The sequence below is a fragment of the Sinocyclocheilus rhinocerous genome, unplaced genomic scaffold (assembly GCF_001515625.1).
Source record: "Sinocyclocheilus rhinocerous isolate Xijiao unplaced genomic scaffold, SAMN03320098_v1.1 scaffold520, whole genome shotgun sequence".
Classification (NCBI taxonomy): Eukaryota; Metazoa; Chordata; class Actinopteri; order Cypriniformes; family Cyprinidae; genus Sinocyclocheilus; species Sinocyclocheilus rhinocerous.
This window is the reverse complement of record NW_015666539.1, coordinates 230,808-246,871: the sequence shown is the minus strand read 5'-3', so window position 1 is coordinate 246,871 and position 16,064 is coordinate 230,808. Positions and strand designations below refer to the sequence as shown.

The window sequence follows — 16,064 nt, the reverse complement described above, 5'->3', positions numbered from 1 at the left end:
AAGGAGGGGGCTTTGTAGAAAACGAAGCGTTTGAGAGAGGCGGGGCATAGAGGACTTACAATAATGTACAGTATTTGAAAAATAATGTGTTTTTTGAACATTAAAGCATGTCAACATATTCTGTTACACCAAATACACAAAATAATGATCTTTAAAAAAGCATCATATGACCCCTTTAAGATGTGTTTTCAGTGACCTGATCACAAGTGCTCAGCCGAGACGCATTACCATTTTACACCAGGTATTAAAATGCGTTTCAAATGCATTTCTTGTGACCACTTGTGTTCGGAGTTCCTTGAGACATTCCCCTTATTTCGTCACATTCTAAATCATATTTAAGGGAGCCACGAGTGCAGCACACAAATACTGTTGTCCCCCTCGGTCCGTTCGCCGCGGGGCCAGGTGCGACTACTTGCACCCCCCTAAGGACGGCCCTGGTTTTGGTGCACTTTCTCACAACACGTTCTACAGTGATTACATATTAAGTCGGTAGGTAGACAGATAAGAATAGTAAGAATCAGGTGAAATGTGTTTTTGACTACCTCTGGAAGTGGTTGAAAGTTAACAAGCTCTAAATGATTTAGACCCCCTTTACACTTGTATTTACTGTCATCCACTCATGATCGGATCAACAAAGATGCATATAAATATTTGTATATTTTTTTATATATATATATTTTTTTAATTTTTTTATTCTTTATTTAAAAAAAAACAAAAAAAAGTTAGTTTTGACTGCTTTTATTGTCCTCATTTGTAAGTCGCTTTGGATAAAAGCGTCTGCTAAATGACTAAATGTAAATGTAAATGTAAATAAATAGCAGGTGTAAACAGGGCCAGGGCCATTTAGTCCGCTTAAACCCATGCAAGCATTCACTTTTGAATGCAATGCCCACACCTCAAAATCCAATCAACAACCGATGCATAGAGCCAAATCCCCACCCTGCATTTTTTATTTTTCAATAATCTGTTACATCCAGATATACATCAAAATAGATCTGTTACTACAAAGGGATAGTTCTGTAATCATTTATTCACCCTCATGTTGTTCCAAACATTTTTGACTTTTTTTCTTCTGCAGAACACAAAAGAACATATTTTGAAGAATGTTGGCAACCAAACACTCTGAGACATTTCTCAAAATAACTTATTTTCAGTCACAATTTTCATTTTTGGGCAAAAACTGACAGCCACTGACAGTATATGTGTTTGTGTGTGTGTTTACTCACCTCTATCAGTATCATAAAGGTAGACAAATTTCTCCCATTTGTAATGGGCTAGCAAACTGAGCAGCGCCCCCCGGAGGCTCGGCCTCATCTGCAGGACAAACTGCACATCTGTGTCCGTGGGAAACGATGGAGTGATGAAGGAGGTGTGCAGAGCACCGCAGAACGACGTTAATGTGTTCATTGACCTCCTGTCATAGAATCCAAATATTGCATATACACCCCTGGAGAACTGAGAACAGACTGCAAGACCAAGAGAAAGACGGAAGCAGAGTCAGTGTTCATTTCAGGATAAACAAACATTAGGCACACAAACACTCATAAGCATTTTGTATTATGATGATCTCGACTGAGTGTGTGTGTATGTGTGTGTGTTTGAGTCTTTAAAAGCGATCTGAAGAGACAATAGCCTGTTCGCAGAAATGGAAATGTTATGACATCTGGTTAAATGTCACAGGCTGCATGTATTTCAATACGATGTGAATTCATCAAAAATCCAAATCAAATGACTTGTTATATTTTATTTTAAATACCCTAAATGCAGTTGTCACCTAAATTATTTAAAGAATGTTTCTAAATCTGGCAAACATGTAGCTAAGCTGACAGTAGACGGATTGAGTTCACTGACATCTCTACGGTAATATATGAAAGAACGCCCAGAAAAGTCAGTGTTAAGCATTAATTCAGGTTTAGTGCTGTATTATTAACTGAATATTTACAACCTTACGTTACCCAGAGGGAGGACATTTTTACTTTTGTTTCCTGAAGCAAATAATTTTTGCCTTGCACAAACACCTGCTTCTTGAAAAGTAAGAGAGCGAGGGAGAGAATAGGAGAGACTAACAGACCATGGCATGAATAGAGGTTAGCCGATTCTAGGAAAAAGGAACAAATGGGACAAATGTTCCTAAATGTGTCCAGAAGATATACAAACAAAAAAGCAAGAAAAAAGAAATGGGTGGTATGTGGACATGAGGGAGAAAAAGGAGGAAAATACAAGCAAATGTCACATTACTCAGAAAGCCCAGAGGTTAAAAATCATCACACACAGATGAACACACATTCACGGCCTACATTTAAAAGCATACATGCTCAAACACTCATACAGCAAAGCAAATACATTCATACACGATTGAGAGCTTTGGTACAACAGAGAGACCAACACAGAACACCTCTACAAACACTGTAAAGGCCCGTTCACACCAAGGACGATAACTATTAAAATAACGATAAAGATATAGTTCTAAAAACCTTTCTCATATAAAAAAATGGCAGAGTCCACACCACAGCTATAACGATAAAGGCACAGAGAAACGGTATCGTTGGAATCACTTTCAGAACGATTTTTCCAGCTGATGAACGATAAAAACATTGACAGCCAATCAGAATCAATCCTGCCATAACGAGCTTGAGAATTTAAAGCGGCAGACGAGCGTGCGCTTGGAATAAACAGACAATATCGTCCGCTGGTGTGGACGCTAATATAGTTATCTTTATAGTTATCGTTCTTGGTGTGAACGGGCCTTAAGAGACTACAGGCAAACAAACACACACATTGAGTCCTGCACCTAAAGCCATATCCACCATAGACACTAAAGGTGACACATCCTCAATATTCAAATTAGTGGTCTATCTAAATGGTTTTTTTATGAGCAGATTTTAAATCCATTAAAATTGCATCGGTTACCAATGCTCTCCTTTGCACCTCTGCTTCACACTCCAGTCCAGTAGGTGGCGGAAGCCCTGTATGATGCACCAGAAAGTAATGCTGCCTACCACCATTTTATTTTTTTAATTGATTTTTTGAATGAAACATTTTTGTGGCCAAAAACCGTCTGTGATTTTTCTAAAGCTTTTTAATTGTCTTAAAAAAGGCAGTTTATAACAAGTGGCTAAATATGACTACAGAACCAGAGTGATGCTAACCGCCGGTTTAACCTTCAAAAATACGTCATCACTTTGGTGCTCTATTTGGTTGTTTTTCACCAAAACCAATCAAAGTGTTTGGACAATGATCAGTGAGACACATTCATTCAAAGTGAGTCACAATGTAATATCATTGTCCTGAATTCACCTACTGGATTTTCATGAAATGTGTCTAAAGAAGAAAGAAAATCATATGGCTCATATCTACACACAACTGGAGCATTGCAGTTGTCTGGGTATCTGTTTTAGTGTGAGTGCGTGTTTTAGGTGGTCCTGTCTTGTTCTCTTTCTATATCGATCGCGCCTCAGTGGAAAGCAGCCCTCACCATGAGAACAAACCATCACTGCAGTTCAGAGAGACACATACAGCTCTTACTCACTCTCACATTCAGTCCTTTAAGCTGAAGTGTGTGTGATTTTTATGTTTTTTAAATGTATTTATTTATTTATTATTTATTTATTTTGTTACTATACTTTCTACTATCTCAGCTTAATAGAGAGTCATCTACAAGTAAGCCATTTTGTAGTTGGATTTTCCTGAAAAGTGTAAATACTGTGGCGCAATCAAATTATTGCTCAGCTTGTTTGAGCAGCCCAACATAGCAACACTGACTCGACCCATGATAAGATTTTATGGTGAGAATATCTGTTTGTCTGACCAATTACAGACATGAGAAGTGTTTAAACCTGTTTGAAAAACAACTACAGGTGCACAATATATCAGTGGCTATTTTGCATTGTGTACTCCAAAAACGTAATGTCTATAATTTGAAGGTGAAACTAATGTGTGACCCTGGACCACAAAACCAGTCATAAGGGTCAATTTTTCGAAATTGAGATTTATACTTCACCCGAAAGCTGAATAAATAACCTTTCCATTGGCATAAAAGAAAAATCAATAATTTTGACCCATACAATGTATTTTTGGCTATTGCTACAAATATACCCCAGCGACTTAAGACTGGTTTTGTGGTCCAGGGTCACATATGTATCGATTTAAATATGGAATCAACAGTTTTGGTCTACACATATGCATTGTGAAGTGTAGATTATTTACAAATTTAATACAAGCGAGTGTTTTTTAACCAAATCGCCAACAAGCAAAATTACTGATTATTGTATTGCCCATAACATGCTGTTGATAATTGGTTATAGTTATCAGAAATTTCTTACAGTTTCATCAAAGTCAAAATATAGAATCTTTTTTGTACTGTTCATATTTATTGTGGGATTATCAAACAGAAAGTAGAGATAGCAATGCAGTCGATTGTAAGAAATGGGCAGAGTTTATGAGGATGAAATGATTACATAAATACGGCCCACATCACCTGAGAGAAGTCTGATATTTCACTGGAAGATTAAGTTATGACTTTTTCATAAAAAATTACAAGGTCAAAAAAAATTTGTAAAAATGAAATGGAAGAATCGTTTAATAAAACCAATTACATGCATTTAGAAATTTCAATTTCATGCCGACTTTAAAAGTTATTTTTGCTATTCCAATTGGTAACGCTAGTGGCGTAGAAATTACACAGAGACGAGGTAATGATTACATGTCTCTCTCTCGCTCTGTTTTTCTCTCCTTCATTTGTTCTTCTAACTGAGCCAGCAGGTTACATCTGCTTACTGCCTTTCTGCCCTTCTTTTCATCTGTCTCTCGAACGCTCCAGGGAATAATAAAGAAAAAACGATGCGAAGACGGAAAACCATAGAGAGGGAGAGAGAGCAAAAGAGTGAGTGAAAAATAACCTGTTTACAGACCCTCTGACCCCTACAGTCTTTTCTCCTCTACGCAGATTGCCTCAATTAAAACAGCAGGGTCACTGCATACGTAAGCTGTCAAAACCTTTTGCTCAGGAACCGTTTGACGCACAACTCACTCTCACAGCGCTGTGAGCGACTGTACTGAGGTAACACCTGACTAATACAAGCACTGCATGCAAACGTGAGTGTGCTCTGATTCAAAGACATCCCCAGAGAGAAAAATAAGTGTCTGTCTCTATTTATGAACCATTCTTGCATCACTGTTAAAGCACTTTGTCTTTCCTGTCATGTTATTCCTGAATATGTACTTTGAGCTTTGAGAGCATCTCCGCAGAGTTTTTTCATTAAACTTGAAAATCACCTTCAGAGTCTGAGAGGTTATGTGAATATGTCTCCACTCGCAAACTCTTTTTATTTATATTTTTAAAAGCCCAGCTGTTTTTGTCTGATGGGCTAACCAGATGCCTGAAGCAATGTGTGTGTATGTTAATGCAGTGAAGAAAGATCAATGACTGCAGCAATAACATCATGATAAGCTAGGAAACCAAAAGCTCACAAACACGGTCTCTCACACAGACATGCTCAGATGAGCAGCCAGGCCAGTCAAAGACACAAAATGGTAATGACAGCAGCTGTAAACAGGCATTTTATAATGATGGTAAAGCTCTCTCATTCTCGTGCACACACACACACTCACACAGTGCAGGGCACTAACCCTTGCACTTGTTTGGGCATGTGTGTAAATGTCAGCCCGCACTCATCATCATCTCTCTCCCTCAGTCTTTCTGCTATGCTCTCAATCTCTCCATTATCAAGACCTGAGGCTTGTGCCACAGAAGAGTTTTTCATGTTTTCGTCTCTCCATTTCTCTTTTTTGCCAACTTCTCACACTATCAGTCTTTATCTGCTCTCTTTTCTTCTTTTTTTTTTTGTACTTGCTTTCTTTCTCTTTTTCTTGACATTGCAACTAAATCATTGGTTCTTTCATATTAAAACCTTGGCTTTCACCTCATTTTGGCTGTCAACTCCAGCCAAATTCTACATGCTTACTACAAATAAACTGTACTGTACTTGGTTGCATTTTATTTTATGAATTCACCTGAGAGAATCTTCGGATGAGACAAACAGAGCATGTGTCTGTTACAGTTGTGTGCGGGGGCAGCACTTCATGTACAATGTTGCTGCCTTTTGTTGCCTATGACTAAATTGACACTTAATGCAATGAACTTTAAAGTTTTTAATAATAGGTAAACAAGAGGATTCAGAGTCAAATACCAGAAACAGGACAGAGCAGCAGTCTTATTTAATATGTTATGGGCAGAGAAATAACAGAAAATGAGACCCATGATGTGAGGAATATTGCACATGCTTGTAATAAGAGATTTACTTCCACGCAATTGAATTTTGTTAACACCTACATTGTGAACATGATCAAGGTCCTGTGACTCATTGCTTGAATCGCTTTTGGTTTGTTTTAAAAATTAGAATCTGAGGGTTGTCTCCTGCCTCCTCACAATATGTCCCTGCAAAGTTGAAAACCAAATCGCCGTCTTTGGTAAGAAAAAGGAGCACTCATTCTATTCTTAGATAGATAGATAGATAGATATGGGTGAATTCAGCTTAACTGGACTGGGACAGTTTTCCCAGTCATCTCAATGGCAAAAAGTGTCCCAATTCACCTGAATTCAACACCTATATATCGTTATTACAACGCTCTAAAGGTTAAAGGAGAACAGGTGCGGGGCGTCCCGCAGAATTGTATATGGAAAAAAAGAGCAGAGACTCACACGCGTGCGTGACTGAAAAGCTATTGGATGACTCCAGATTGTCCACGTTATAATTCAGATGAAAGGGTTTCTCGGTGATGTTCTGATTGGTGTTGTATAGCTGAACGGCGAAGCGAAACGCGCTGTGTTCCTGGACCGTGGAGCGCATAAAGAGACCACCTGCATGCGAGATCAGATGAGTTAAGAGCATTTACATGACTTTAGACTTATTCGAGTGAGAGATAGTACTAGTAACATTCACATCATTTACACTCCGTTTGGCGCTAGAGATGCAAACTTCTCGTATGGGGTGTCTGTGGGTGATGCAGCAGGTAGATGAAGATCTCTGCGCGTTTCCAAGGAAGGAGATGTCTAATATTTTGATCAATAAATAATCAACTCACTCACCGATATTGATCTGGTTTGGAAAGCCTGCCTGGGTTTGCAGCACCAGCCACGGCAGGAGCAGGACGCTCGCGTGCGCTCGCCGCCGCATTTTGTCTCCGACCTCTAGAATTCTTCAGCTCACGCGCAACATCCAGTCCGGGCGAGAGGGCGACAACAAAAACCGCCAGATGTGCACCGACTCCCTCACGCGATGCCGGAGAGGTGCATCCAGGCTACAGGACGAACACCGAGTACGAGCAAACAAGCGCAAGAGCTTCTCAATTCAGGTCAGCGCTGCGGATCATCCAATCGGACCGCTGATCAAACTTCATGTGACGTGAAATTACAACAGCACCCGCGTACGCGCAAACGCACGCACGCAACCCGCCACTGCGGACCCGCCTGCGCAGTCCGCATACAGCTCAGAAAAATCGGCACGCGACCCTGGGAACAGTCCACTTCAAAGCTATCGTTTAAACCCCTTATATTCTGCATAAATCCTGTGTCCATTCGCGCGCTTTTACCGCGCGTACAGTGGCAAATCAACACAAAAAATTAAAGTTCACACAACAACCCACAGGTCCGGAGCATTATAACCTACACCCGCGCGCTAGTCATATAGTGTTAAAGCATATGTCGAAAGGCGAGAGATATTGATATACGAGTCAATGAGGTGAACTGCATCAGTTTGAACTTCTAACAGAATATTAATATTTTATAACGAGTAGAGGTGATCTCTGCAGGCTGTGAACTTGAGGTCTTTACCAAACACACTGCACTGCGTGTGTGTAAACAATTCACATTTGTGTTTTTCCTCATGATCAGGGGATTCTTACTGTTTGAAGAGTTTTGAGATTAAATATTATCCAACTATTATTTTCATGTACGTGTTTATCTATTTTGTCCCGTGCATATCACTAGGCTATGTAAGTGATTTCCCCCCCTTTTTTAAATTCTCTGATCTGTTTGATCACTGCTGTTGGCTGTGTGTGTGAAGTCTGTCTCTGGAGTGCTTCAGATAACACAAGCTGTCCTTTCATGCTTCTAAGGACTGACTGACTCATATAGCGAAAACATGTTAATCTATAAAAATGTTTTCATGCATTTAGGCTGTCTACGCCAATATAGGATCTTTATTATTCTTGAAACACGCTCTACTCAGAGAAAAGCTTTCTGCAGGTGCCTGTAATTGTGTTATGCTTCCACATTTTCAGCCTTGGCATCACCCAAAACCGAAAGCTCACAGCTCTGAGCTGGATACGGCTGACTAACAGTGACCCAGATTTCCTCAGCTCCTTATTTCCTATGTGTGTGTGTACTTGTGTCTATACTGGCCATACAAGCCATGTCTGTGTACTCTGTGCCAGATTGATCAGACTGGCTCTCTTGTTGAATGCAGACACATACACACTCTCACAAACATCTCTCTAACTCACATTCAAAACACAAACATATAAGTGAACCATATACCTGGTAATGTGAATTGACCACATTGTCTTTTGGCTAAATTTTGACTTGCAGCTTGATGTGCAGATGGCTGGATAAGCCATGTGCACATAAAACAAATTCCGTTATGTGTGAATTAAACTCTCTCTATAAAAATAGTTTTTTTAAGTCATACATAATGGCTCTAAAGAGAATGAATTGCTCATCTTAATAATATTCTTCTTATTATTATGTCACAATGAGTCATCTTGCACCTGTTGCTTACAGGTGTCACTATTGAAATGCATTTAACATTGAGCTGGACGCGGATTAGCATGCAACACACCCACAATGCATTATTGCCATGGAAATGTTGAAGTTGTCTACAGCTGGCTATTCCATTCTGAAACAGCAGCACAGATGGAACACAGCTGATCTGATGTCTTTTGAGTCCTCTATACTCCCAAGACAGTGAAAAGCACAAAAGTTATATTAGGGGGAAAAACATGAGATAAACAATGAGATAAAAAAAACGCAGCTGATCTGATGTCTTTTGAGTCCTCTATACTCCCAAGACAGTGAAAAGCACAAAAGTTATATTAGGGGGAAAAAACATGAGAAGCACTTTGGTTCCAGTCGTGGTGTTGAAAGTGCTTTATAAATAAAGTTTGAGAGTTGAGTTGAGATAAACAATGGGGTTTATCTCATGTGAATTGAGAAGCGCACAAGGTCACAAGCTGTGCAAAATACTGCACGTACAATGCAAACCATTTTATGAAGCCTTAAAACTAAAAAACATGTTACTTTATCCAACGTAATAAAATATTCTCTTGATTGATTTGTTGTTGATTGGTAATAATTAGCACTGCTGTATCACCACTACACTTAACTTGTAGCACAACAGGTACAATGTCCCTGTTCCAGGATAAATAAATAAAAAAGTTGTCATATAGTATATGTTCATTTTGAACCCTCTGAATTGTAGTTTTAGTATTTAACTAAACCTAAATGCTTAAAATTAGAATGATTTCAATTCTTGAATTGTTCTTTAAAACTCATTCATGCACACATATAAAAATCACTGCAAGCCAGGGTTATTATAGTTAACTAAAACTAAACCCATGAAAAGCATTTTTGTTTCTAGAATTAAAATTAACAGAAATACAAATAATATATATATATATGTGGGTGTATATACATGCATATACAGTGGGTACGGAAAGTATTCAGACGACTGATCCCGCTCTGCTTTAACGCGTGGCTGGCGGATGCACCGGGTAGCGCGGCTTCACACTTTTGGAGTACTTGCTTTTTGCAGTTTCACGTGGCTGTAATTTAAAAACAGCGCCTAATATAAGGTCTCCCTCGCTTCGGCGATCGACCCACCGGGAATGTCCCGGTGCTCCCGATGGCCAGTAGCTACATCGCTGGGCATGTTCAAGTAAGCTAGATGCCCAGATGCTGCGCAATTAGGCTTATTTAATATATCATGATGAGTCTCGAGTTCAGTATTTACACTAAATCTGCGCAGATTTGGCTTACATGAACTTCCTCAAGAAATTAATTAGTAAACATAATTTACGAAAAGTAACCCGCCAAATTGGCTAGTGATTTGACAGCGTTCCCCGCCACAGCTGATTTTTACCCGCATTTGGCGGGTTGGCGGGTGTTAATTTCAAACCCTGTATGTGACCTTGGACCACAAAACCAGTCATAAAGGTAAATTTTTCGAAATTGAATTTTGACCCATACAATGTATTTTTGGCTATTGCTACAAATATACCCAAGAGACTTAAAACGTTTATTTCAGCTTGGCAACATTTATCATTTTCATTTAACTTTATGTACTAAAAAACTTAAACTAAAGCTGAAATAAAAATGAATACAAACTATACAGACAAAATTAATAAAAGTTTAAAATTTAAATGAAACTAGAAAATATAAAATAATTAAATCCAAAATATTAATAAAAACTATGTTAGTATCTCAGTTATACTAAATAACACTGCTGCAAGCTCAAGACATTGATTAAAGGAACTTGTTAATGCATATGCATAATACAAACAGACACACCACATGCATCAGAAGCCCTAGGGAATTATCTGTCCTATATTCGGGCAAGTGGAAAGTTCATTCATTCTGCATAATGACAGAGTTGTGAACAAATTTAATTGCACTGCAGGTTACATTTAAATACTTGTGAGCTCACTCGCTCTCTCACTCTATGATCATCTCATTCTAGTGATGTAGCCATTTGTCATTTACAAAACAAAAAACAATATGCTCAAGATTAGACATTTTCAGAATTATTTTTTATGTCTGAGTGTATGATTGTATGGCAGCAGAAGCTGTTGTTTCTTGGACATTTTTTTATTCTATCTGGACATAATTTTTTATTGTTTGAAAATGTGCCTGTTCAAATATGCTAGTTGTAAATTAATTAAATAAATGTATTTGTTTGAAGTTTTTTTTTCCTCAAATAAAACAGGAGTGTGTGTGTGTGTGTGTGTGTTTATTCAGTGCTCAGCACAGCTGTCACAGGGATCTCACCATAATGAATGTGCAGGAAGTGATGCAGAATTAAATGTGGCCAGTGGCATCAGCTGGTGGGCAGTCATCCAATGAGACACAAGAACAGCGTTTTACAGCAATCACTCCATTTTCACACTGAAGAAAGAAATGGACAAGAAGTGAGAATAAGGCAGTTCTTAGAGAAGTGTCAGTGCAGATTAGGAATTTCAGGTGTGGAAGTGACTACAATGCTAAAAGATACACAGCACTTTGATGGTCATGGTGGAAAAAAAAAAGTAATCAATCACATCATCAAATTTTAGCATGTATTTGATTGTGATTGTTGTCTGGTAAAACAGCAGCTCATGTTGTCTGATTCTAATTGGACCAATCGGCTACACAAGCTCCTATGGGGATTTAAAGAGAGCTTTCATCAGTGAACAGCTTTTCTCCATTTCAATTTCCAAGAAGGCAGTTGGCCCCAAACTGTCACTTTAAAGATCCCATGAAATCAAAATTGGACATTTGTGGCTTTTAGTCCATGTCTTTTAGGCCATGTACAGTATATGCTACTGTAGCCTACTCCTAAAAACTGACAAAACGAACTTCAAAATGTATAGTTTTCTCAAAAATATTAAATGTTGTTCTCAAAGGTATAGCCAAATTTTTGTCCAATAAAATGCTCTCCAGAATGAAAAAGTCCTAATCAACAAATAAAAATGTACTTGCTTGAAAGTGAATAACGCTAACCCAGTGACTTCACAAGTGTACTGACTACACAATTATATCAGCACTTTGAGATTTAGCCACAACGCTCCTTCCAAATTGAAAGTGTTACTTTTTTTGTCACTTCATTAAGAAAGCCTATACCAGTTTATATCAGTCACTCTGAATTGTAAGTCTGCCTAAAAGAACAGCCAGTTTAGTATTTCTCTAGACACTTTCTCTCGCTCTCGCTCCATTCCCTTCACAATTCTATTCCAGTCTGTGCGTTGGCGGAAAAAATACAGCCAAATTTTGTCTCAATAGTAACTTCTTGTTATTGAATTGTTATATAAATATCACACTATAAATCATGCCGTTGGTCTAAATATCAGCTTATATTCAAGTAAAACAGCATGACTGTGAATCTGCTGTTGCTGATGTGTAAAAATACTTATATTTCTGTAAAATGATTCAAATCTGCATGGTTTAGGCCTAATGAATTAGGTTAAAATCTAGTTAACGCCTTTCAAGTCTTAGTGACCACAGCTCTGACAGATGATTTGTAAAAAAAAAAAAATGTAATGTCAATAATGGCTAGCAAGGGAAGATGACTAACTGACTTAATCAGTAATTGGAGCATTGAGAGTCCACGACAGCTGACCGGAAAATTCAGATCTCAGAAATTCTAATGAGCACTGCTTCAAGCAAATTTTCTTTTTTTTTAGTAATGGGATGATGCTAAACAGTAGCAAAAACAATAGTAAGTCTAAACTCTATTTGTTAGAATATATATACTTTACATAAACCAATATTTTTAACATATCTGAAGTGATGCTGACCAGTCAGAAACTGGAGGAGAATTACTGAAGTGATGAGGGGTATTTTACACAATGCAATGACCATGAGCTACCTGGAGTGAACACACACACACACACACACACAGCACCAGGATCAAGCTGTAAATGATCCGATTGTTGATTATATGTGTGCGTGCCTTCATACCCCTCACTCACACTGGACATTCCGTAATAGGAACTCATGGTTGACTAAGCACACAAACGCACAGAAGCCCACACTCCCGGTCACACAACCTCAGCAGCCATCACTCCTTATTTTTTCCCATTTCTTCTCCTTCATCATTTATTCTCCGCATTTTTTCCAGGCAGAGATTCTTCAGTGCCGACCCACTGAAGCATAGAGACTCGTCCTGAGCACACACAAGCACACACACACACACACACACACACACACACACACACACACACACACACACGAGTACTAACACATTCCAAACTTGTCTCTGCAGTCCCTTTCACACACCATCTAAGAGAACAAATCAAGATTCACTGCAGATGAATCTCTGAATTCTAAAACAGGACAGCATCAGAGAACAAACTAGATTTATTTTTATTTATTGCATTTTATTATCAAATGATCACTGTTTAAACACAAATATTGCCCAGTATTGTATATGAAATATGGTATATAATATGGTATAATGAAATATTCCAGAGTTATTGCAAAAAAGCATTGCTAAACTGCCCTTGTGAAAAAGAACTTTAGCATGCTATAAAAAAATGGATACATACTTGTAAAGAATCTACTTAAGTGCGAACATAGTGCATGTTAACTGCAATTAAATAATGTATTTTAGTTAACATTTATATTTAATACAATTAGCTAAACTTAAGATTGTTTTATGTAATTTCATGATTACTTCCTATGTCTTTGAAATGTGGTTAAAGTGTATTGCAGAATTCCAATTGGGTGCATTTAAAATATATTGGTAACACTTTATTTTAAGGTGTCCTTGTTACACGTTTTAATTACACGTTTACACAATTAATTATGCATAATTACATGCAAGTAACCCTAATCCTAACCCTAACCATATAGTAAGTACATGTAGTTAATTAACATTACTCAGCACTTAAATGTATAATTACACTGTAACAAGGACACCTTAAAATAAAGTGTAACAATATATTACATTTAAATGTAATATTGAATAATTCTACAGTTAAAATTATAATCAAGTACTTCCCATGTGCTTTAGTATGTTAGTCAACACATCAAAATAAATGTACTTTAAAGCATTAAAACAACTATTTAAAATGTACTTTACAGTAAAACGTTTAACTTGACATTATTATATTATTGTAATCTTTTAAAAACACTTAAATGGCCTTTTATTTAATTAATATAATACATACAATTGCAGCTTTTTTAAAAATATACTTTAAGATTTTAAGTACACTACAAGTGCACAATCAATACAATTAAGCACATTGCTTTTTCACAAGGGTAGGCTTGAAATCCCTTTAATTCAGCATTGATTCAGATTCAGCATTAAGTGCTTTTACACTGCTTGTAGTCTATGACATAAAGCACACTCTGAAATCACACACACAGCTAGAGGATCGCTTAAGAACCAGAGCGCTAACTGCAGCAGAGAAAGAGTTATCACAGGGGAGGTTTATTTATGAGGTTCAAATTGTATTGCCGATGCAAACAGGCAGTAAATTCCATGTTAATATATGAACAGCCTGAAGCCATTGATGTTCAAATCAAGATTCTACACGATTCAGTTCATGAAAACATTTAGCCAGCAGCTGCTTCCTACAAGTTAATACCACTGATCAAATTCTGGAGGTTTATAATAAGCTGCTTCCTCAGGCACAACCCCTGCCTTCATCAGTTTTCTCAAGAGTTTGCATCCACGTGGGTCATTCCTAACCCTGAAGTCATACATCTACCTGCTACGGTTTCTCTAAAGCTTCATACGAACCGGCAGACAGATGAACTTAAAGGGGTCATATGATGCTTTTTTAAAGATCATTATTTTGTGTATTTGGTGTAACAGAATATGTTGACATGCTTTAATGTTCAAAAAACACATTATTTTTCAAATACTGTACATTATTGTAAGTCCTCTATGCCCCGCCTCTCTCAAACGCTTAGTTTTCTACAAAGTGTTCTGTTGTAAGTAATCTTAAAGATTCCTAAATGTATCTACTTTCGGAAATGCCAAATGAAGTGCTTTTGCTTTCGCCTAGAAACACACAGCGTCTCCCTGACATGGCTGCTTCAACACTAACTGCGGTTCCTGAAACCACGCCTTCTTTCTTCGCCCGCACATTTGGCCGCATTATGCAAATATTTCCACATAGTGAGGTAGATATGTGGGGGCGTGTTAGAACGAGCCGTTTTAGGGGGGCGTGGCAGAGTCTTAACTTTGATAAAGAATATCTCTTTGGTTTTGAGACTTTAGTCTTTGCAACTTCAGGGATCTTATCTATGCACAATCAGCTTGTAACACTCCAAAGAGAAAGGAAAACTTGAAATCGCATCATATGACCCCTTTAAATACAACTGATGAGTAAAGCTGCTGTGGGCGTGGCTTAAAGAACATTAATGACGCTGCGAAAGCGCAGCTACTGTGACAACTGCACTGATGACATCATAAGAGAGCAGGAGATCAAACTCTCCCTTTCTGTAAAAGTGCAACAACACAAAGCCTTCCTCTATCGCACGCAGGACGTATTAAGGGTTCTAAGGTATCAGAGGAAATAAAAGCCTCATCCATCATTAAGTTCCCCTCTTAACCCCCTTGGGGGAGCAGTGGGCTCTATCATTCCTGCACATTCATCTGTGTGTCCGTCCTCTAAAAGTTCCCCCAGGAAACCGCTCTTCCCGTCCTTGCATGGCTCACGCAAATATGCCATGTCAGCAGCTCTCACTGTCCATCTGCTAGAGGCCTGAACCCCAACACATTCCCAACGTAAGAGCAAAAAGTATGTATGGAAGAAAGAGACTGCTGGAAAGTGTGTGTGTGTGTTTGTCAAGCTGAATTATGCCCCACGGTTTCTGTACAACTGAGGTCAGACTCAGATATAATGTTACAGACAATTTTCATGGCTAGAACCATATCTATAGCGATCACACCAAGAACTTGTGACATTACCGATCAGTTATTTACAGTCATGCATGACATCCATGAACTGTTTATTGGGGGTCACAAATCTCCCTTCATTGAGGTTCTGATAGAGCTTTGGCGGGTTATACCACCTATTACTGATGCACACACTTCCAAGCATTCAGTACATATCCATTCAAATCTTGTATGGCAGCTGCTTGTGCTTTAGGAAAAGCACAAAGGCCAGCTGCAGTTCGGCAAAACGGTTACATGAGCAACGTCACTTTTCATTGAGGGAAATGCAGAGTGCGTGTCTTTAGGGAAAATGAAACGTTTGAGCGTAAGACAAAGTTGGTAACATCACTAATAGGAAGAGAAGTGATGTAACCAAGAGGTCAAAGTTTGGCTGGTTAGAACGACCCTGTTAGTTCCTCCTGGTAG

General features: G+C 38.3%; 1 protein-coding gene across 8 annotated transcripts in view; it reads right to left on the bottom strand.

Moving 5' to 3' along the window:
- gria3a (glutamate receptor, ionotropic, AMPA 3a) overlaps positions 1-7,425 on the bottom strand; it is a 43,178-nt gene extending 35,753 nt beyond the window's left edge. For 4 of the 8 annotated variants that reach the window (XM_016543993.1, XM_016543991.1, XM_016543995.1 and 1 more), the window contains exons 1-3: positions 7,088-7,425; positions 6,701-6,859; positions 1,227-1,466 (exon numbers count right to left, since the gene is read on the bottom strand). In XM_016543993.1, the coding sequence (XP_016399479.1) occupies positions 1,227-1,466; positions 6,701-6,859; positions 7,088-7,175 (487 nt within the window). In that variant the 5' untranslated portion in view covers positions 7,176-7,425. The remainder of the gene's footprint in view (positions 1-1,226; positions 1,467-6,700; positions 6,860-7,087) is intronic. The other 4 variants (XM_016543988.1, XM_016543989.1, XM_016543990.1 and 1 more) reach the window with 3 other exon arrangements.
- Between the last annotated feature and the right edge of the window lie 8,639 nt (positions 7,426-16,064).